General features: G+C 38.8%; 1 protein-coding gene across 3 annotated transcripts in view; it reads left to right on the top strand.

Annotated features, from left to right (window-relative positions):
• LOC5567142 (E3 ubiquitin-protein ligase AMFR) overlaps nt 1–21,861 on the top strand; it is a 167,881-nt gene that overhangs the window by 67,461 nt on the left and 78,559 nt on the right. For all 3 annotated transcript variants that reach the window (XM_001651489.2, XM_021841088.1, XM_021841087.1), the window contains exon 3: nt 12,767–12,859. In XM_001651489.2, the coding sequence (XP_001651539.2) occupies nt 12,767–12,859 (93 nt within the window). The remainder of the gene's footprint in view (nt 1–12,766; nt 12,860–21,861) is intronic.

Raw genomic sequence — 21,861 nt, 5'->3', positions numbered from 1 at the left:
ACAAAGTTAAATGATTTGAAAACCAAAATACAGTATAAGGACTGTTCATTTAAGTAAGTGGACACCTAAATATTAGCATTTTGGTGTAAAAATTCCATAAAAACAAATAAAATTTTGTTTCAGTGTGATCTCAAGTGTTTATTTTGTTAGCTGACAAAAGTTGACATAAAAAAATTATAAATTCTAAAGGATGGGTCGAATTGACATGGCGACTCTCAATTTTTTTCTGCACAAATGGTGTACAGAAAAACTGCCGTTCCGAGATTTGGCTTAAATCGCGAAGTGTCCAAATTGAATTTTTTCAACGCTGTGGCCAAAACAGATATTCCTGACGACGTACGATACATCCCAACAGAAAAATTTGGGAAAAATGATTTGGTATGGCAAGCAATTTGCTCCTGCGGTATGAAAGTACTACATATTTCACGACGGGTTCAATCAACGGCGAAAATTACAGAACTGAATGCATTAAAAAATGGCTTCTGCCCATCTACTGAAAGCATACCATCCCTCCATTGTTTTTGCCAGACCTAGCATCAGCTCACTATGCTTCAGCTACTTTGGAGATGCTCAAGAAGGAATAAGTCGAATTTGTAGAAAAATGATCGAATCCATCAAATTGCTCAGAACTACGCCTCATTGAAACATATTGGGCAATAATCAAACGGCATCTTAAGAAGGATGAAGAGAAGCAAGCTCCAACGATATTTTCAAGAAAATGTGGTCAGCAGTTCAAAAAGCAGTTCGAAAAGTTCCGAAAAAAGTTGTGCAGAATTTTATGGGAGGTATCAAAAGAAAAGTAAGAGCATTCTCCAGCAATGCTCAATAAATGTACAAATTTATGTGAATTTGATCGAAATTACGTTGATTTCCATGTATTTTAAGTAAACTCACGAATTTGTTCGAAAATAAACAGTTTACGGTTTAAAAAAAACACGTGTCCACTTTCTTAAATGAACAGTCCTTATAGTCACGAGCGGTGGGTGCCAGTACATGTTTCAAAAATATAAAACATGCGACGTTTGCCTTTTCAAATGAAAAATTTAAGAAATATCCCAAAAACTGATCAATGTTACCCCGGATTACGGTACGTGCCTTCGGATTCCGGCTGAATCACCAATCGTTTCAGAGATTATCGGAACTAAGGGTCGGTCTCAGGCGTCTGACTCGGAACCCTCTATTAAACGGGCTTGCACACGTCGTTGACCTTAGGTTGTTACTGAATTCGGAACAGCAGACTTCTTGTCTCGGCTTACACAACCGTTACTGGATGCTTTATGCTGGATCGATACTTTCGTTCTGCTGTTCATCCCACAACATTCTGAAATATAGAAAATAATATCTTCGGGCATACTGAATTACATATTGATCGAATATTCATGATTCAGTACATGTTCATAGTAATTCAATGAAATAAATTTAATACAGTCTAGATAGAATTTGAAACTAGAATACTGTGCTATGACAACTTTGGTCATCCAAGAATTTTTAAGAACATAAATCTTTAAATCTACGAGCATCATTTGATCGTATTACAGGAATTTGGCATAAAAAACATGTTCTAAAAAGGTATGAAGAATTTAACTACCTGGTGATGGTGAAATTGCACCAAAAATCTTTCCGTTATCAACGATGTACGGTACCGACGCCCGCCTCGGTACAATCTAACGCGACTGAAACAACCGGATGTCGCCAATGCGTACGCGCAGCATCTTGAAGTAGCGTTGCAGGTTGAGGGCGAGCTCGGTAGGGCCCCTCTTGAGGACTGCTGGAGAACAGCAACAGTAGCCATTAATGACGCTGCAGAAAGCGTTGTCGGATATGTGGAACGGAGCTCGAGAAACAATTGGTTTGACGAGAAGTTCCAGGTGGTTCTGGAGGAGAAAAATGCACCGTTGTCAAGAAACGCGGAAGTTCTATCAGAAGCTCAACACACCCCGCAAAGGCTTCGTGCCGCGAGCTGAAATGTGCCAGGATAAAGATGGCAGCATCTTGACGAATGGCCGCGAGGTGATTGAAAGGTGGAAGCAGTACTACGATGAACACCTGAATGGCGCAGAGAACACAGGCACAAAAGGTCAGGACAGTGAAGGCGATGGTTCCATCAGCACTGCGGACAGTGGAAACCAACCAACTCCCTCTTTGGGGCAAGTTAAGGATGCCATTCAACAACTCAAGAACAACAAGGTCGCTGGCAAGAATGGCATCGGAGTCGAACTCATCAAGATGGGCCCGGAGAGGTTGGCCGCATCGGCTGATAGTCAGAATATGGGAGACGCAACAGCTACCTGAGGAGTGGAAGCAAGCCCCACCAACAAGAAAGGCAACAAATTGGAGCGTGAAAACCATCGAACAATCACTATCCTAAACGCCGCCCTGTTATCGCAGGTTACCTTTCGTCGTCTATCACCTATAGCAAACGAGTTCGTGAGAAGTTATCAAGCAGGTTTCATCGATGGCCACACGACAACGGACCAGATCTTTTCCGTGTGGAAAATCCTCCTGAAATGCGTGATTACCAGTTCCCTACGCACCATCTGTCCATCGATTTCAAGGCGGCATACGTGTAGAGCTATGGAAGGTCATGGACGAAAACAGCTTTCCCGGGAAGCTCACAAGATTGATTTAAGCAACGACGGTGTGCAAAACTGTGTGATGATCTCGGGCGAACACTTCAATTCGTGCCTGCTGTTCAATATTGCGTTTGAAGGTGTCATGCGGAGATCCGGACTTAACAGTCGAGATACGATTTTCACGAGATCCGGACTTAACAGTCGAGATACGATTTTCACGAGATCCGGACAATTTGTCTTCTACGTGGACGACATGGATATGGGCATGGACGCCTGAAACGCGAAGCAACAAGAGTCGGACTGATGGTGAATGCGTCTAAAATAAAGTACAGAACAGAGCGCGAGAGGGCCCGCCTAGGAAGCCGTGTCACGATAGACGGGGATTCTTTCAAGGTGGTTGACGAGTTCGTCTACCTCGGATCCTTGCTGACGGCTGACAACAACGTTAGTTGTGAAATACGAAAGCGCATCATCAGTGGAAGTCTTGCCTTTTATGGGCTCAAGAAGAAACTGCGGTCAAGAAAGATTTAAGAAGACACCAAATGCATGATATACGAAACGCTCATTAGACCGTTAGTCCTCTACACGGGTATGAAACGTGGACTATCCTCTAGGAGGACTTGCAAGCTCTGGGGTTTTTAGAACGCCGAGTGCTCAGGACGTTTTTCGGTGGCGCGCAAAACACGGTGTGTGGCGGTGAAGGATGAACCACGAGTTCACCCAGCTCTACGGCGAACCCAGTAGCCAGAAGGTGGCCAAAGCTGGAAGGATACGCTGGGCTGGGCATTAGGGCAGTTCGAAATTGAAAAATGTTTGAAAATCCAATCTCCCATATATTTTTTACCATCCTTACCATAAAAAAGTATACTGTGAAATTTTCAGCACTCTAGGTGGTGATTTAACAATTTGCTTTATTAACGTTTGAAGTATGAGTTTTCACTATGGAATAATAAGTTTGTACTTACATAACAGTACTAGCGTATTTTGAACATTTCTCCAAACTTCTCCATAGTAATTTCCATATGAACCTACATTGTCTTTGGTCCACCTTTAAATCACCACAAGAAAGCTGAACAATTTAACAGAACACTATTTTTATGGTAATAAAACAGAACAGTTGCGTAATGAGAAAGCGTTGCGTAATGAATCATTACAGCACTGGTTTCAGTTGCGTAATGACTATTCCCGCACTGCATACTTCAGTGCAGGAAAGTAGGCCGTTCCTTAACAGATTAGCGTGATGAAAAAACAGCCTATTACGATGATAAATTGCAAAAATACTATTAAAATAATAAGTTTTGCAAAATTTTGCTAAACCATATATATTTTATTGATATTACTCACGAGAAAAATACATTTTCCATAGATCTCAACAGAGCCACCTCTAAACATCATTTCTCAAAGTTTCTCCCATACAAAAGTTTGATTATTTGTTTCTTAGCTTCTAAGTTGAGCTCATAAGTTTTATGACAAAGTGAAATTTTGGGACACCCTTATCGATATACAATTTCTGACGCTTGAAGAATCTATGGTCTATTTTATAGAGTTCTTGGAAGATCAAGAACAACCGTACAATCAATACAATACTCCGATAACTTATATTAACCCTCTAATACCCAACCCCGCCTATAGACTTTGAACTTTGAAATTTTGTGTATTGTTGCGTAGCTCGGAGATCAAAATGACTTTATTTTTGGCTTAAACCTTGCCTGATAACACGCATATTAGGAGTGTTTTTATGACTTTTGAAACATTTTTGTAGCCTACAAATGCTTGGGTTCCATTTAATTTGTAATACAAATATGTGTACATATTATATTTTTCTACAATCAACCTGTCACAGATGAGGAGTCTGGTGGTATTAACCCTTTGGGGCCTGATTTTTTAAAAGAACTATTATACAGTTTTTTGAACGCCTTTCAATAGTTTTGGTGCTCAAAATGCTAAACATAACAAGAAATGATGACAAATATTTTTTTGGGAAATGCTAGGTCTTCCAAACTGCTCTTGAGTTCATAACTTGAAGTCTATGCTTGTAATAACAACCTTGTTCATCATACAAGGTGATGAACTGTAATCTACCGTATATTCTGAACCTTCTGAGTGTTCAGCAAATATTATCAGATCATTTCGAATGTTCTAGATTATCTAACTTGTCGGGATGTTCAGTACATAAGATCTTTAACGCGATGAGAGTCAGGATTTAGTGATAATAAATTAATAATCACGAAACGAAGCACTTTCGAAACATGGTGTATTCGACAAAGTTTCCAGTCATAATTAGCGACATCTATTGGGAAGCATCCATAAATTATGTCACGTAAAAATATACTGTTTTCAACCCCCCTGCTTTTCACCTTTTGTTTGAGAACAATTTGTGAAAACGTCAGTAGAGTTTAAATGCGTAAACGAGTAGAAACACGTTTTGAATAAATGTGTTTGTCGACGAATCTTCTTTTTTTCTTGGCATATCGTTCCCACTGGGAGGAAGCTGGTTTCCCAGCTTAGTGTTAGTTTAGCACTTCCACATTTATTACCTGAGATCTTTCTAAGCTAATGACCTTTTTGCATGGATATATCGTGTGGCAGGGATGCGACCATACTCTGTGCCCAAGGAAGTCAAGACTCTTTCCTTTACGAAAAGATCCGGTAATCGTCATACGAATCTCGAGCTCTACTTCTTTTTTGCAATTGTGCAACACGACTATCCGTTTAGAGGCGTCACTATTGTACTGTCACAGACGAACAGACGTAACACTCTTGAGAAGCTCATGGTACATGCGTTTAACGATGAATTTGAATTTCATTTGACGTTCCACCAGAGGCGCTAGTGTTCGACCGCTTTGACTTTTGATAGTGTACACGTTGCTGAATGATGCGAACAAAACTTACAGGCAATTCGTGTAGTAGTGTGCGTGTTAGGCAAACGTCAACTAAAAATCCATCATGGCAGACTGTGTTTCGCGCGGTTCTTGCAACAGATGGCAGTGTGGACTATAAGACTATCCATGAGGACACTTCGCGATTGGGTTGACAGCTCAAAGTGCAAGCACAGTGAACACTAAACTTACCGAAATTTCGTTAAGCGTCATCAGTGCTTACCAATCTCCTTTGTTCCCCAAACGAATCATTCTATTGATATTTACTCCTCTTTATTGATGTTAATCAAACCCTAGCAGCAAACCATGCGACCAGAGCCGACCCCCAGGTTCACAGATTTCGATTGGTTATGTAAGCGAAAACAACTGCTGTTACGGACTAGGCTACGACTGTAGATTTCAGGGACTGCTGCAGGGCATTGCGGATGACCCTGAGTATCTCAAAAGTATTTAGCAATACCATTTGATCACACGGAAAGTTCAGTGAACCTGGTAGATTCTTCTTCTTCTTCTTGGCGTAACGTCCCCACTGGGACAAAGCCTGCTCCTCAGCTTAGTGTTCTTTGAGTACTTCCACAGTGTGGCAGGCACGAAGATAAAGGGTGTCCACGATGAAATTGCCACACACAAAATTGATTCGCAAAATTCGAGTTTTCATCCGATTGCCATCAAATTTTCATGGATTGAGAAATAACTATTAAACTTCATTTTACCATTTTACTCGTATTTGATTAACAGTCCATACGGAAATGCCCGCACCTTGGCCTTAACCCCGGCCATAAGATTCTGCATAACCTGTGAATCAACCGTTTTTTGCATGTGAACCCATACTTTCTTCAGTTCCTCGACTGTCTCCACTACCTTAGGTCGTTTACACACTTAATTTCCGAAATCGACTTCGGTAAAACGGATTGCCGAGAATCCAACAGCCGAATCTCGGTAAAATATTTGCTGAATCTCGGCAAAACTTTTACCGAGATTTCGGTAAACCATTACCGAATCTCGGTAACGTTTGCCGAAATCTCGGTAACGTTTGCCGAAATCTCGGTAAAAAAATTGGTTTACCGAGATTCGGTAAAATTTTAACGATATTTCGGTAAAAAGTTTACCGACATTCGGCAATTTTTTTTACCGAAATCTCAGCTGTTGGATTCTCGGCAATCCGTTTGCTGAGGTCGGCAAAATAATTTAAGTGTGATAAGAAGGTGCTGCTTCATAATCGCCCAGTACTTCTCGATGGAGCGGAGCTCCGGAGTGTTGGAAGGGTTGAACACTTTCGGCACGAAATTGACCTTATTATCCGCATACCACTTCAGCACGTCCTTGGAGTAGTGGCATGAGGCCAAATCTGACCAGAAGATTGTTGGGACGTTGTGGGCCTTCAGGAGAGGGAGCAGCCGCTTCTGGAGGCACTCTTTCATGTACACTTGTTCGTTCATCGTGTCCTAGGTCACGAAAGGTGCACTCCGCTTCCCGCACGTGCAGATGGTTTGCCAAACCAGGAATTTCTTCGCAAATTTGGACCTCTTCTGAATGCGGACATGCTCCGGAACGCTGAACTTATCCTTGGCCGTGAAAAACAGGTTGCCGGGGATCTGTTTGAAGTCGGCCTTCACATATGTTTCGTTGTCCATGAAAGTATGGGTTTACATGCAAAAAACGGTTGATTCACAGGTTGTGCAGAATCTCATGGCCGGGGTTGAGGCCAAGGTGCGGGCATTTACGTATGGACTGTAAATCAAATACGAGTAAAATGGTGAAATGAAGTTTAATAGTTATTTCTCAATCCCTGAAGTTTTGATGGCAATCGGATGAAAACTCGAATTTTGCGAATCAATTTTGTGTGTGGCAATTTCATCGTGGACACCCTTTACTCTATGCCCAAGGCAGTCAAGAATATTTTCACCGACCGGGAATTGAACCCGGAACCCTCAGCATGGTCATGATGAATACCCGCGTCTTTACAGCTTCGGCTATGGGGACCCTATATAACCTGGTAGATTATACAACTGAACTCTATTTAGCGAAAAAAACACTGTCACAAGGGCAGATTTGAAGTTCTGAGCTCCAGGATAGTTTGCAAAAGCTTTTGAGATTCTCAGAGGTCAATAGATTCCGTTTGAGTTGAAAATATTATTATTTGCAGCGTTGCCAGATCTACGGAAATTTCCGTAGATCTACGGAATTGAGCACTTTCTACGGATCCGTAAGATAATTCTACGGAAAATGTATATTTTCTACAGAAAGCTACGAAAATTCTCATTATTCTACGGTAATTTACGGATTGTATTACCAAGTATGAACATCAATTGTATTTACAAAAGGCATTTTAAGCTACTTTTAAACCAATTATTCTATTTGTCAGACTTCTGCATGTTCAGGATGTTCTAGGTTGCCAAGTAGGACATTAAGGCATACCTAAAAATTTTCCCTGACAGGGAAGTATATTTGTAAAGACTTTTCCGAAGACAGTAAATTTTATTCATTGGTTGTTTTTATACAGCCATTTTCCGACTGCGGTCATAAATGACCGTGCCGGCCCCAAAGGGAAAACTTTGATCACTTTAGCGAGAAAAGTTACTGGAACAAGGGTAGACCTGTAGTTCTGAACTCCAGGGTAATTTGGAGGGCCTGGAATACTCCAAACGTTCCTTGAAATATCTTTTTGATTCGTGAGAAAGCTCAGTGAACATTAAATAACTTCCTCGTAGATTGTAGATCTGAATTTCTGAACTCCGGGGTAATCTGGGTGGCTCGGAATACCCCAAACGTTCCTTGAAACAGCTAATTGATCCGTGAGAAAATTCAGTGAACATGTTAGATTTTATAACTTCATTCAGTTTAGCGAGATAAATTACTTGAACAAGTGCAGACCTGAAGTTCTGAACTCCAGGGTAATTTGGACGGCCTGGAATATCCCAAACGTTCCTTGAAAGAGCTTATTGATCCATGAGATGGTTGCATGTTAGATTATATAACTTCACTCAGTTTAGTGAGATAAATTACTGAAACAAATGTAAACCTGAAGATACGAACTCTAGGGTAATTTGGAGGGCCTAGAATACCCCAAACGTTCCTTGAATTAGCCTATTGATCCGTGATAAGGTTCAGTAAACTTGGAGAGTTATATATCTTTACTCAGTTTAGCAAGAAAAAATACTGGAATAAGTGTAGACCTGAAGTTCTGAACTCCAGGGTAACTTGGAGCACCTATAATATCCCAAACGTTCCTTGAAACAGCCTATTGATGCTTGCGAAGGTTTAGTGAACAGGAAAGATTTTATAAATTCACTCAGTTTAGCGAGATAAATTTCTGGAATAAGTGTAGCCCTGAAGTTCTGAACTCCAGGGTAATTTGGAGGGCCCGGAATACTCCAAACGTTCTTTAAAACATCCTATTGATACGTGCGAAAGTTCAGTGAACATGGTAGATTATATAACTTCACCCAGTTTAGCAAGAAATACTACTGGAATAAATGTAGACATGAAATTCAGATTTCCAGGGTAATTTGGAGGGCCTGGAATACCTCAAACGTTTCTTGAAGTAGCCTTTTGATCCGTGACAAGGTTCAGTAAACATTGTAGATTATATAACTTCACTCAGTTTAGCGAGAATAACTACTGGAACAAGTGTAGACCTGAAGTTCTGAACTCCAGGGTAATTTGGAGGGCCTGGAATATCCCAAACGTTCCTTGAAATATCTCTTGAGATTCTCAGAGGTTGGTAGATTCTATTTGAATTTGTAATGTTAATATTTTTAACCCAGACAATTACTGATACGGTTGTTGAGATTTCAAAGAGTGTGCTTCAGGACAGTTTGGACGTCCTAGAACATCCCAGGACATAGCAAAGCAAGTGAAATAGTGTTTTCGTTAAAAGAGTAATTCTGTTTTATCTAGCCTGAACATCATTTATGTTCACAAACAGCATTTCACGCTTCGTATGTACTTATAGTTCAATTTTCCAAACTTCAGGATGTTCAGGATGTTCTAGGTTGTCAATTAGGTCATAAAGGCTACTTCATATTTTTCTCTGATAAAAGAGTATATTTGGGACAACTTTGCCGAAGACAGTATATACATTTGTTCATTGGTTCTTTTTTTACAGCCTTTTTTGTACTGCGGTCATATATGACCGCGCCGGCCCCAAAGGGTTAAATTATTTTTAATCTGTTTTTGAAAATGAAATTTTCGTATTTACAAAAGTTTTGTAAAAAAATTGTGTATTAGAGGGTTAATGGTTAAGGGACTGTGTCATATTCTAAAACTATCAATAGACCACTGGTTACGCTTGTGTATCCTGAGTCTTACACTGAGGCAAAAATTCTTTACTTTTTCAGAAATAATAATAATTTTGATTTGGCGCCACGATGATTACACAACGTAACAAAAATGACATTTTTGCGTATCTCATGGATCAAATTATGTGTCTCGAGTTGATTTGGGGTTGCTGATTCTTATGCCATTTTCAGAAATGTTCCAGCACGACACAATTTTTAGCTACAGGTCGCCAAAGTTGTATAAAACACTGATTTTATTGATGTTTCCATAGAATTAAAGTATAATTTATCAAACTTTTTTGTGATCTAATCTACTAAGTATGCTATTTTGCACCTAAACTTTCATTTTGGATTAAATCTGGATGAAATTGCGCAATCAAATTTAGATTAAACCGATTTTTTCGACATGTTTGCTGTCTCCATACAAAATTATTTGTTTCTCTTATATGGGAAAATGCAATACTTTTTTAAACAAAACACAAATTTTTCGCATTGAAAGTATTATAAACTTTGTCGATAAGTATTGTTATACACATAAAGTTTGAATTCTGTGGCAAATTATGCAAATAAATTGCCTTACAAGCTGGCGAACTTGCATGCAAGTTGGCCAAAATTGACAATTTTTGCATTTTCAAAAGCCAATATCTTAAAAACTAAACGTGCTGTGATATTTTTGGAAACGACAATGGATTCTACAATTGAGTAAATAGCGGTATTTTGGTGCTTGAGACAAAAACGTGTTCCGCAGTGTTATTGTTCAGTCTTGTTAGTTTGATGATTTTCATAAGTCAGTAATAAATTTCTCAAGCTAACGCTATGAGGAAAATCGCGAAACTTGAATAGGCTATAGAGAATAGGAAATGTTTCATATTGAAAAACTCCAAAAGTTAGTCAATTACGCCAGTAGATTGAACGTATATATTCTAGAAGATTGTTGTTAAGTCCATGAAATTAGCGTATATTTAAGTCTTGTCAAGGTTCTCAAATGTCAATAAAATGCTTTCGTCCTTAAAAAGCATAATTTCTTGAAATGTTGAAGATAAATTTCTAATGATCAGACTCTAGATGAATATATTTACGTATCTCCGATCAAGTTCATAAATTGAGCTTCCAGTGTATGAGTATCCACCCACAGCTCCAACGATGGATTTAGCATTAAATTTTGCTAATCACTCTGGGGCCCCACCGCATCCCACCGCTACCATACACAGTTCAACTCTAGCCACCGATTGTACAGTGGTCGCACTCCATACAAATGCTGGCCAAGAGTCAAACTCTCACTCGAATCGTACAAAAATCCTTATTTATTCGCTCTGCATGAAATTTTAAGGCAAACACTCAATATTTTCGGTAGGTATATGAAGAAGAGTCGGCTTGAGAAGCATATTTCGTTAAGTGTATCAATGTCTTGAAACTTATTGAAATGTAATTATTTCCATACCAATTGGAGGCAAAATAGCGTGAGTAAACTTTTGGTGGTTTTCGATTTTATTAGTTGATGATAATGCTCTTATACATCTTGAGAAAGCTTCGAAAAATTGAAAATTTGTTGGCAGAAGCTCCATGTTATACACTTGGTGATTTTCTCAAATAAAAAATACATTATTTTAATTTTTGAAATGAGGCCGGTAGATCTAGATCTGGTTGAGGTTTTCTACAGAAACAGCAATTTTGATGGAACAAAAACCAAGAAATTTGAAAAAAAAAATCAAAATGGTCAACTTTAGCTGACATTTCTACAGTTTCCTTGATGTAAATAATCGAAACATTTACTAATCGAATTGAAACTTTTGGGCATTGCTATTCTAAACTAAAGAAAGCAATAAAAACATCAGAGATACAACTTGATATTTTTACTTTTAATCAGCTTTGGGCCACTGTGCGATAGTTTGGTTGAACTTGACTTTGAAAATGCTTCCAATGGCTAAGTTGAACAACACCGACTGGTGGCGGGCGAGACTGACGGACTGTCGAGACAACGACACAGTCAGCTCACAGCTAGCCAGAGCACACAGGTTAACGGCCTATTGTAAGTCCGTTCGGATTGGAATTTGAAATTTTTCGCACCGGACCGAATCGGATGGATGCATTCACCCCGCGGGGGTTTTTTGGTGCGAGAAGCGTCGTTTTTAAAGATAAATTTCAATCGGGATCACCTTAAATAAGGTGAAGATACATCGAAGCCACACATTTTTGTTGGGGAGGTTAAGCCACTGCGTCCAATGGGTTGACAGCCACACTTAGAATTTTCAAGAGTACAAATCTGGAGAACCAGATAGTCATTGACGCTGAAAATTTGATCGGTTGGTTTTCAACTTGTCCGGTCCTTCAAATTCGTGCTCTTGTATACTTGAAGTTCGGCTTCGATTCATTTTCACCTTAACAATGTCCGAAACGTAACAATGCGCCGTTTTAGAAGGCAGTGGGTGCGAATTAGCCCAAACGGGTACCATGACTTATCGCTTACCAGTGCTGACGTTTGATCGTCATTGGTGGCATTGAAGTGGCTTAGTACCTACTTTACTGTAGGGAAGACACGAACCTACGAACGAACGGAAGAGGAGGGTCTACTTATGGATGAAGAATTGTCGATTGTTGGTGGGATTTCGTCCGGGGCTTCAAGAGCAGCTGTTGTGCTGATGATGTTTTGCTGGTAATATTTACTTCCTGCTTCGTGTATTGGAGCTGTTTTTCGTGCGGTTTGAATAATTCGAAGATTCGAATTTAAACAACTCTCATCATACGAGCTGATCCTAACTTCTGTGTTACATTTAAATTACCAATGCAACAGACTTCAAGATTAGAATTAACACTATCTCTGGTTTTAGTGTTCATAATTCTCATTAGTATTCATGCTTCAAATGTGAATATGCAGCAACCATTCGTTTACCTCTGTTTTACATTCTTAAGTCCAATCTACTGTTAAAGAACGTATTTTTTCTTCCGCAATTTGAGCGCAATTAACATTTAAAATAATGATATATTTTATCACCTTCTAATTTTCCGTTTGTTTTATTTTTTCCTTTCTCCACAGACTCTGATCAACATGGCCTATTGCTGCCTGATCCTGCTCGGTAAATCGATCCAGAAGGTGGTTTTCGGAGAGCTTCGAATCTCCGAACAACAGGTGAGCGAACTTGTTATGATAATCCACAATATATAGCACAGCCTATTCGGAGCTTATTATGCATCGGAACTAGCGGCGAAAACTGGTTTCGTGTTTACTATTAGACAATGCTGCTGACAGACTGTGAGCCTTTCCAAAAATAGCCGCAAAATAAAAACCACCGGCTTTCATTGATCTGACTTTGAACGCTGTCAAGGACAATCAACGGCTGAGCCATAGCACACCATCCGGACCGGACAAGAAATTGCAACACCCTGTCTGATGCATTTCTGTAGCAGAACGATAAACAAACGACTCCTCAAAGCCATTCAGCTGTGACCGAGAAGCCCGATAGGAAATGCATAACACAATTATATCATTTCATTTTTTTTTCTGTATTCTCTTTTATTCTTTTAATGGTATAATTTTTTTTAAACAATTTTTCTGTATTACACAACACTATCATCCTAATTTGGTAAAACTAAATTATGCTTTTATTTACATTTTTTTAACAACATATTACATTTCATTTGCCGTAGCAGTTCAGATTTTTTACATATGAGTTGATTTCACCTGCTTATACAAAAAAACGCTTTATATTTGGTTAACCTAAATATAAAACGCTTCATTCGTGACAATAGAAGATTGCAAGGATTTTTTTAATAAAATATTTATTAATTATATTCGACATTTGTTCCAATGTTTCAACATAGAATATTCTATGTAACTCATTTCCACTATAGCAGTGAAAAAGCCTCAAAATCATTTTCAAAATTTGAATTTGAATCCACTGCAGAGCTTTTTTTCCTGGTATTACAACAGCTAGCCCATATTGGTACAGTATACAACATGGCTGGCCTGAAAATGTGTTTGAAGATCAAAAGCTTGTTCTTAAGACAAAATTTCAATGATACTAAATCTTAGAGCTGTTTAGCTGTAAGTAAGTAAATGAAAACCGAATTTAGTACTATACCATTTAAGTCCACTAGAGTTTGTATCCTTCGACAGATACGGGTATTTTTGAAGATATAGTGTGTGTATACGATGGATTTCTTCAAGTTGAGTCTAGTGCACGACACTGAAGACGGCCTTACAGTTTTTTTCCCTTATGTTCTTATATTGAAGGCACTTTGTGCTAGTGGCCACTACTGTGCCGGAATCAGTTGATCTGTTACTTCTTTACAGATACAGATCAATTTTCAACTGATCTATATGTACATCTACTTTCACTCTATTCTACTCTTTTACTCTCACACCGAGCAGGTAGGAGAGTGCTCTGCTGTTGGTCCAATCGTTTTCCATAAGCCATAGCCCATTGCTCTTGCGGATGCTCATTTTTGCCGTGCTCCTGAGTCGTTTGAGGCTACTTGCCTTCGAAGAGGGTCAGTTTGTCTCAGTCATCACCTTGAATGCCTTAAATGTGATTTTCGAAAGATAAATGTCTATTTAGCCTGATCCCTTAGTACTTAACTTCATCTTACCAATTTATTGGAACCCCTTTCACTAGTTTATTAATTTAAAATTTTATTTTCTTGGATGCGGACCATTATTCTGTTCTAGAGTGTCCATCCCGGGACATCCCGGGACAAGAAATCCCGGGATTTGACAAATTTCGGGATTTCCCGTTTCCCGGGATTTTAGTTCTGACATCCCGGGAATCTCGGGATTCCCGACATGTACGTAGAATTGGATGAAAACCACTTAAGTCAAATGCAATAAATTGACGTTTTTCTTATTTGATAAAATAGAAAAGTATCATTGAAAAGAGTAATTATTTTCCATACCAATGTACTAAGTAAGAAACACATATTTTTATTTGTCTAGTTGCAAAGTTTTAAGGCGAAGTAGGCCTTCATTGAAATTTGTACTGGGCATCGATGATTATGGCTAATTAATCTCACGATTGCAAATTGAAGAAAATCACTTGGTTTTGCACTGACATTGCTGAAAAAGTATCAGCATACTTTCTGCATGTGAGCGCAAGTAGTGATTATGATCAATATTACTTATGTTGACTGAGTTTTATCACTTTGAAATTGCGAGCTGCAATTTGATGCAGCCATGTTGATGGCTGCCAAAACGAATGACGGGCTACGTAGCCTAATTGCTTTTCTAATCAACATAAGCTATTTTTATAAGCCAATTCTGAGAAAGCGAATTTCAAAGTACATCTAAACTTCAGTCAATAATTTTCAGTTATCAACTTCTAACATGATATTCTAAAAAAAAATCCTTTAATTATCTTCAATTGTGTCTTTTGTCTGAAGTATTGATGAGTTTTCAAATGTCTGAAGCAAATAGCTTTATTATTATGACTTAATTTGTTACCATATTTCCATTCAAAGTATTATAAAGAATTTGAATAAATCCCTAGCATACCTAGCAAAGTTTTGATTTTCGTTAAGTTACTTCAACAGAATACGAAACCAAATATGGAATATTTATTTATTTATTTATTTTTAACTTGAAATTTTGGAAGAGGGAAAAACTCCTTTGAGTGATTTCTTACCGAAATCTTTCTCCAAAAGGCACAAAACCTCTTCATCTTTTCTAAAAACATTACAAAATAAGCAATCTTAACAATAAGAGGCTCAAACGGCATTGATCCATAGCAGAGCCAAATCCTTGAAAAAGTGAAAGGTCCTAGGAGAGGACCTATATAGTTAAGTTATCACATATAGAAAACTGTTCTTCAAAGCTGAAAAGAAACGTACGAAAAAAAAGACAAGTATCACACATAATAGATTTACATTTCCTGAAATATCTCTAACAGATGTTGGAGTAGTATGATTTGAATTTTGAATTTGTTTTAAAAACTTATTCCTTGGTATAACGTATCTTGAACAATGAAAAATTATATGATCAATGTCTTCATAGAATGGTCCACAATCACATAAATTTGAATCTTTTATGTCGATGCGATATAAATGACTGTTATAATTATAATGATTTGAAATCAGTCTTGAAATGCTACAAATGAAATTTCGAACTGAATTATGAGCATATGGAATATGATTTGTTATAATTTATTTCATTTAAAAAAATTGTATTGTTGGATTTGTACTTTAATTTCTACCAAAATACTAGTTTTATTGAAAATTTTATAAATCCCGGGATCCCGGGATTTCCCGGGACAAGCTAAGATTTTTGTCCCGAATCCCGGGACGAGCAAAATGGCCGGGAAATGGACACTCTATTCTGTTCAAAAAGTTTACTAATGGAGGATAGTAAGCTGATTGGACGATAGCTGGAAGCTTCATCAGAATTTTTGCCTGGTGTTAAAATTGGTACAATCTAGTAATTTTTCAATTTCCAAGGAAAACATGCCAACTGAAAACTTTTGTTAAATGTATCAACCAAGCCTACCTACTCGTTGAACACGAGCCCAAGTCCCTCCCAGAACATCGTCTCCATTAGAACCCGCCCGTATATGGTACCCGGTGGCCGAATCGCCAATGCAAAAGGCTTCTTTCACAATCTCCGTGGAAGTGGACATGTTGGTGCGGGATCAGCAGCCCGTGGTTCTGGCTCTACAAGAGATCTATAAAGCAACACCCGCAGTGATGAACAATACAATAGGCAAAAAATACCTATGGCATTTCAAGAATTACGCCATCCTCGGTTGCCGCCTCGGTTGCCATCGGAGAGGCCGTCGAAATCTCCGCTAGCGAGATCAAGTTAGACACTGATCTACCGATTGTTGCGATCGCCTCCCGTGGCCCTTCCCCGTCTCGGTAGCTTCCATTTATTCACCGAACGGCAAGCAGTCCAACTTCAAATCCTTGAGTCGGGACGCTCTTAAGCAAATTCCAGAGCCAATGATGATCCTAGGCGCTATCAATGGCCACCATCAATCTTGTGGCAGCCGCCGCAACTGTGCGCGTGGCTCTATCATTGTCAATGTTGCAAGCCAGTTCGTCTTATCAATCCTTAACGACGGTTCCCAACCTTCTCCTGTCGACGAGTCGATCCTACGATTGACGTCTCCCTAGTATCAACTCATATCACCTACCGCTTCCTCTGGTCGGTGGAGAGTGATCTCCGAGAGAGCGATCACGCACCGATTACGTTAACCCTGGAAAGCACTTCGGCACCCGAAACAACGCGGCAAGCGCGCTGTTTGTCCTCCCTCCCATGTCCGTCTCGGACCTCATTAGCGAAGTTGCGCCTACCACCATCCCTAAAACAAGCCCCAACCCGGGACGTCGCGCGCTCTACTTGTGGACCGACGAAGCAAAAAACAGTCAAGGCCCGCAGGAAAGCGCTACGGGCCCTCCAACGGGAAAAATGGAGACTTCACGAAGACCATGCGGATTGGAACTATGTCCAAGAAAGCTACCAGGTCGTCCGTAACACCTGCCGTCAGGTGATTCGGGAGGCCAAAGACAAATCCTGGACAGACTTCCTGGATGGCATTACCGAAGACCAGTCGTTGTCTGTGCTCTGGCGGCGCATAAACTGCTTTAATTGGCAAAAGACGGTCCAAAGGTATGGCTCTAAAAATGGATCATTGAAGGTAGTTTTTGTCAGTGCTCACCACATCAAAACAAAGGCGCCACTGTATATGGGATTTAACATTGTGACCGCATTACTGTTCTGTCAAACACACAAGGCTACGGTGGCGCTATCTATGCTTTCCATAGCGGCCGTTTTGGTTATTTTAATGATCCATTACAACAAACGACTCGGATTTCATAGCCGACGTACTGGAGGATGCTTTCCATGAACTCTCATCCATTCGAAAATATCCCGAACTGTTCCTCAAACGCCACCCGCAACCAGAAACAGCGGTTCCCCCAGACAAAGGTCAACCTTCCAATCGTGCTTTCTTGCTTAAAGAGCTTGGTACGCCCTCAAAAAAGCAAAGGGTAAATTAGCTGGGTCCGACGAAACCGGGTACCTGATGCTGAAAAATATTTCTCCGAGCGGTAATGCCGTATTACTGGCAACCATCAACAATGAGTGGTCCGCCGGTACTCTTTCTGATAGCTGGAAGTTCAGCTCTGGCCTCGCTAACGATATTGAAAGCTACCGGCTAATCACTCTGACGAGCTGCGTGGCTAAACTCATGAAAAGAATGGCAAACTACAGACTGAAAGAGCATCTCATGGAGAAGAAAAAGGTGGACCATCGGCAGCATGCCTTCCGGCCAGGATAAAGCCTGTCCACGATAAATTTCGGACACGGATGGCGGGTGTACCACAGAAAGTTCGAGAATTTTACAGAAAGAAGGATTAACATCCTTGTCAACTGTTTATTTTGTAGATATCTCTTTTATTCTGAAATAAACAATTGTTTTTGTTGAATTATGAGTAACTTTTTTTTGCTGCCATTATTTGGGTGTCCGAAATTTAACGTGGACAGGCTTTACGTAACTGGCAAATATCTGGCCTCTCTCGGCCAAATCTTGGACGATGCTCAAAAGAAGGGCGAACATGTTGAAATGGCAGCACTTGATCTGGTCAAGGCCTGTAACCGAGAGTGGTCGCCCAGAGTGCTTGACAAACTAACACGCTGGGAAATAACAGGTAACACGCTTTTGTTTGCCAAAAACTTCCTTGACGGGCGAACGTTCCAAGTTGTTTGTGGGAAACTACAAATTCAAGATAGTAAGAGAAGAAACAGGCGAACCACAGGGCTCAGTATTAGCGGTTACCCTGTTCCTAGTGGCAATGAGCGGCGTATTCTTGGCGCTCCCAAAGGGGAATTTCGTCTTACTCATCATCATCATTTATTGGTGTTACTTTGTTATTACAATAGAACCGCGTCAACAATTCCACGCCATACATTTCGGTTCGCAGCTGCTACCCTCCATCCTCGACTTCGGCCCACACTCGCCAGATCTTGTAGTGTAAGGTTCATCACCTTGGACTCAAAAGAATTGGAGTGCTCGCCCGAAATCTTCACGCAGTTCTCCATGGATGGACGATGGACGGTGATCGTCGCTCTGATCAGTCTTGTGAGCTTCCCGGAAAAGCGAGAACAGCTTTTTTTCCATGATTTTCCATAGCTCTATGCGGTCCATATTGTCGTATGCCGCTTTAAAACCATGCGATACATAAGGACCTGATATTCCCAGCATTTTTGGAGGATGTGTCGCACTGAAAAAATCTGGTCCATCGTCGAGCGGCCGTTCACAAAATCGACTTGATAACTTTCCACGAACTAATTCGCTATTGGTGATAAACGACGGAAGGTGATCTCGGAAAACATTTTTTTTCTTACTGTATGTGGAGATAGATACTTGATTATATTTAATAAATATATATGCAGAATATAATATCGATAAATGTTACTGTTTAAGTACTCGTAGATTACACCCTTTGCTTAATTTACTCGTGATTGGGCTGCGTTCTGTTCTTGTCTATAGGAGAGTTATTTGAATTTGTGCAGACAGCTAGAATCGAGGAAACTGTCATTCTCCCAATAACAAGAATTGTGTGAGAGGGAGAGAAAGAAAATGTGTGCAAGAAGAGCCAATTGGAAATCCGACTGCGCAGCAATAACTGGAGGAAAGCTAGGGTCAGTTGATCGAATATAGTTGAGAGCAACAGACGTGTTGCTAATAGTAATTTGAGGACGCTTATCGTCCTCTTATAACGTTTCGGCCGGATACGACATGGTGCAGCCGGTAGCTGAACCGAAGCGTATTCCTTGGAAGGATAAATTGAAAAAAAAAGTTTAATGATTTCGTGATGAGTTGAAAAATAGAATGTGAAAAAATAAATGAAAAATGTGCGAGATAGAAAAAATAAATGAAAAATGTGCGAGATAAAAAAAATATATGGCGCTTAAAACTTAGTGATCGAAATGAAATTCGAACGGGCCAAAAAATAAATGGGGCTCAAAATATGCAAGATAGTCAGAAAAAAAATAGATGGGGCTTTAAACTAAGTGATCGAAATGAAATGAAATGGAGCCAAAAAAAATATATATGGGGCTCAAAATATGCGAAAAGAAAAAAAAATAAATGAAAAAATATATGTTGCCTAAAAATATATTTAAATAAAAAATAAGTGAATGCAATAAGAAAGAATGAGAACCAAAAAAAGAAATGTGAAATGATTCGCAATATAAAGAAAAAAAAGATGCATTAAGAAGTTTTGAGAAAAGAATCGGTAAAGTGGTTTGCAGCGAATCCAAGAGATGATATTGGAAATAATTATTTAATCGAAATGTGAAGGGAGTTTTAAGAAAAAAAAAAATTGTGAAAAAAGTACCGAAAACATATAAATTAATGAAACATAGCAAATATACAGATAGCAGTGAATGAATCAGAAGACCGTCTCCATAGGCACGTCCCTGATTTCAAGAATGTTTAAGTTTTCTGCTAGTTTTATATTTGAGTTTGTGATTGAAATGTATAAGCTGACTCGATTTTGCGTATTATTGGTGGGCTGAAATATTGAAATTATGGAACATATAATTGGAACAGTTGTGTTTCATAAGTTGTTTGGATTAGTGAATGAAGAACGTGGAATTAAATTTAAAATCGTGAGAATTCATGCTGTTCTTGAATTTTAACTGGATGATAACCGAATTAAGGATCACAAATTTTGGTCGGTGTATTTTCTATGAATTTTTGAGCTTGGTTTGGAGTAAGGTTGGTGAGCTTTTATACCGGATTTTAAAGTTTTTATACCGGATGAAGTAGTACTCGAAAAATTGATACGATGTTGAATATAAACTGAAAATTATGCTGTTTACTCTGCCATAATTCTTTTGTTCCGATAATTTTTTTTGCGAGTCCTGTGTTGCACATTGGTCCAGTTTTCCGGATAGCTGACAGAAAACGCAATGTCCAAATTTAGTTTCGAGTTCGTGAACAAAGTCGAACATCCATAATATCGGATAGTTAAGTGTACATACGAGAATTTAAGAAGAAAGAAAGCAGCCCAATGAAAATGTTATCTTCCAACAATATGTTTTACCTATAGAGTTGAGATAATTCAAAATACGGATCAGTACTTGTTGGAAGATCAACAGAGGATAACCGGTGCATTTTGATTAGATTCAGTTAGGTTTTGAAATTGAAATGGATTTGGAATGGGTTTGGATTGGATTTAAATTTGATTTGGCATGGAATAGAATTTAATTTGGTTGGATTGCATTTGGATTATATTTGGATCGGAATTTGATTGGTTTCAAATTTGATTTGGATTGGATTTTGAATTGGATTTGAAATAGATTTGGCATGGATTAGAATTTAATTTTATTGGATTGTATTTTGATTGGTTTTAAATTGGATTTGGATTTGAAATGGATTTGGCATGGATTAGAATTTAATTTGGTTGAATCATATTTGGATTGGAATTTGATTGGATTTAAATTGGATTTGGATTGGATTGAATTCGGATTGGATTTGGATTGAAATTGAATTGGATTTGGATTGGTTTTAAATTGGATTTGAACTGCATGGATTAGAATTTAATTTGGTTGAATTATATTAGGATTGGAATTTGATTGGATTTGGATTTAATTCGAATTGGATTTGGATTGGATATGAATTGGATTAAAATTTAATTCGTTCGGATTGATTTGGATTGGATTTTGAATTGAATTTGTATTGGATTTGGTTTGGATTAGAAGTGGATTTGGCATGGTTTAGAATTAAATTTGTTTGGATTGTATTTGGATTACATTTGGATCGGAATTTGATTAGTTTTAAGTTTGATTTGCATTGGAATTGGATTGGATTTGGACTGGATTTTGAATTGGATTTGAAATGGATTTGGTATGGATTTGAATTTAATTTTGTTGGATTGTATTTTGATTGGTTTTGGATTGGATTGAATTCGGTTTGCATTTGGATAGGATTTGGATTAAAATTGAATTGGGTTTGAATTGGTTTTAAATTGGATTTGAAATGGATTTGGCATGGATTAGAATTTAATTTGGTTGGATTGTATTTGGATTGGATTAGAATTTGATTCGTTTGAATTGTTTTTGGATTGGTTTTAAATAGGATTCGGATTGGATTTTGAATTGAATTTGTATTGGATTTGGCATGGATTAGAAGTGGA

This window comes from Aedes aegypti, chromosome 2, assembly GCF_002204515.2.
Source record: "Aedes aegypti strain LVP_AGWG chromosome 2, AaegL5.0 Primary Assembly, whole genome shotgun sequence".
Taxonomy (NCBI): Eukaryota; Metazoa; Arthropoda; class Insecta; order Diptera; family Culicidae; genus Aedes; species Aedes aegypti.
Note: the sequence above shows the minus strand (reverse complement) of the source record. Positions and strands in the feature narration are given on the sequence as shown.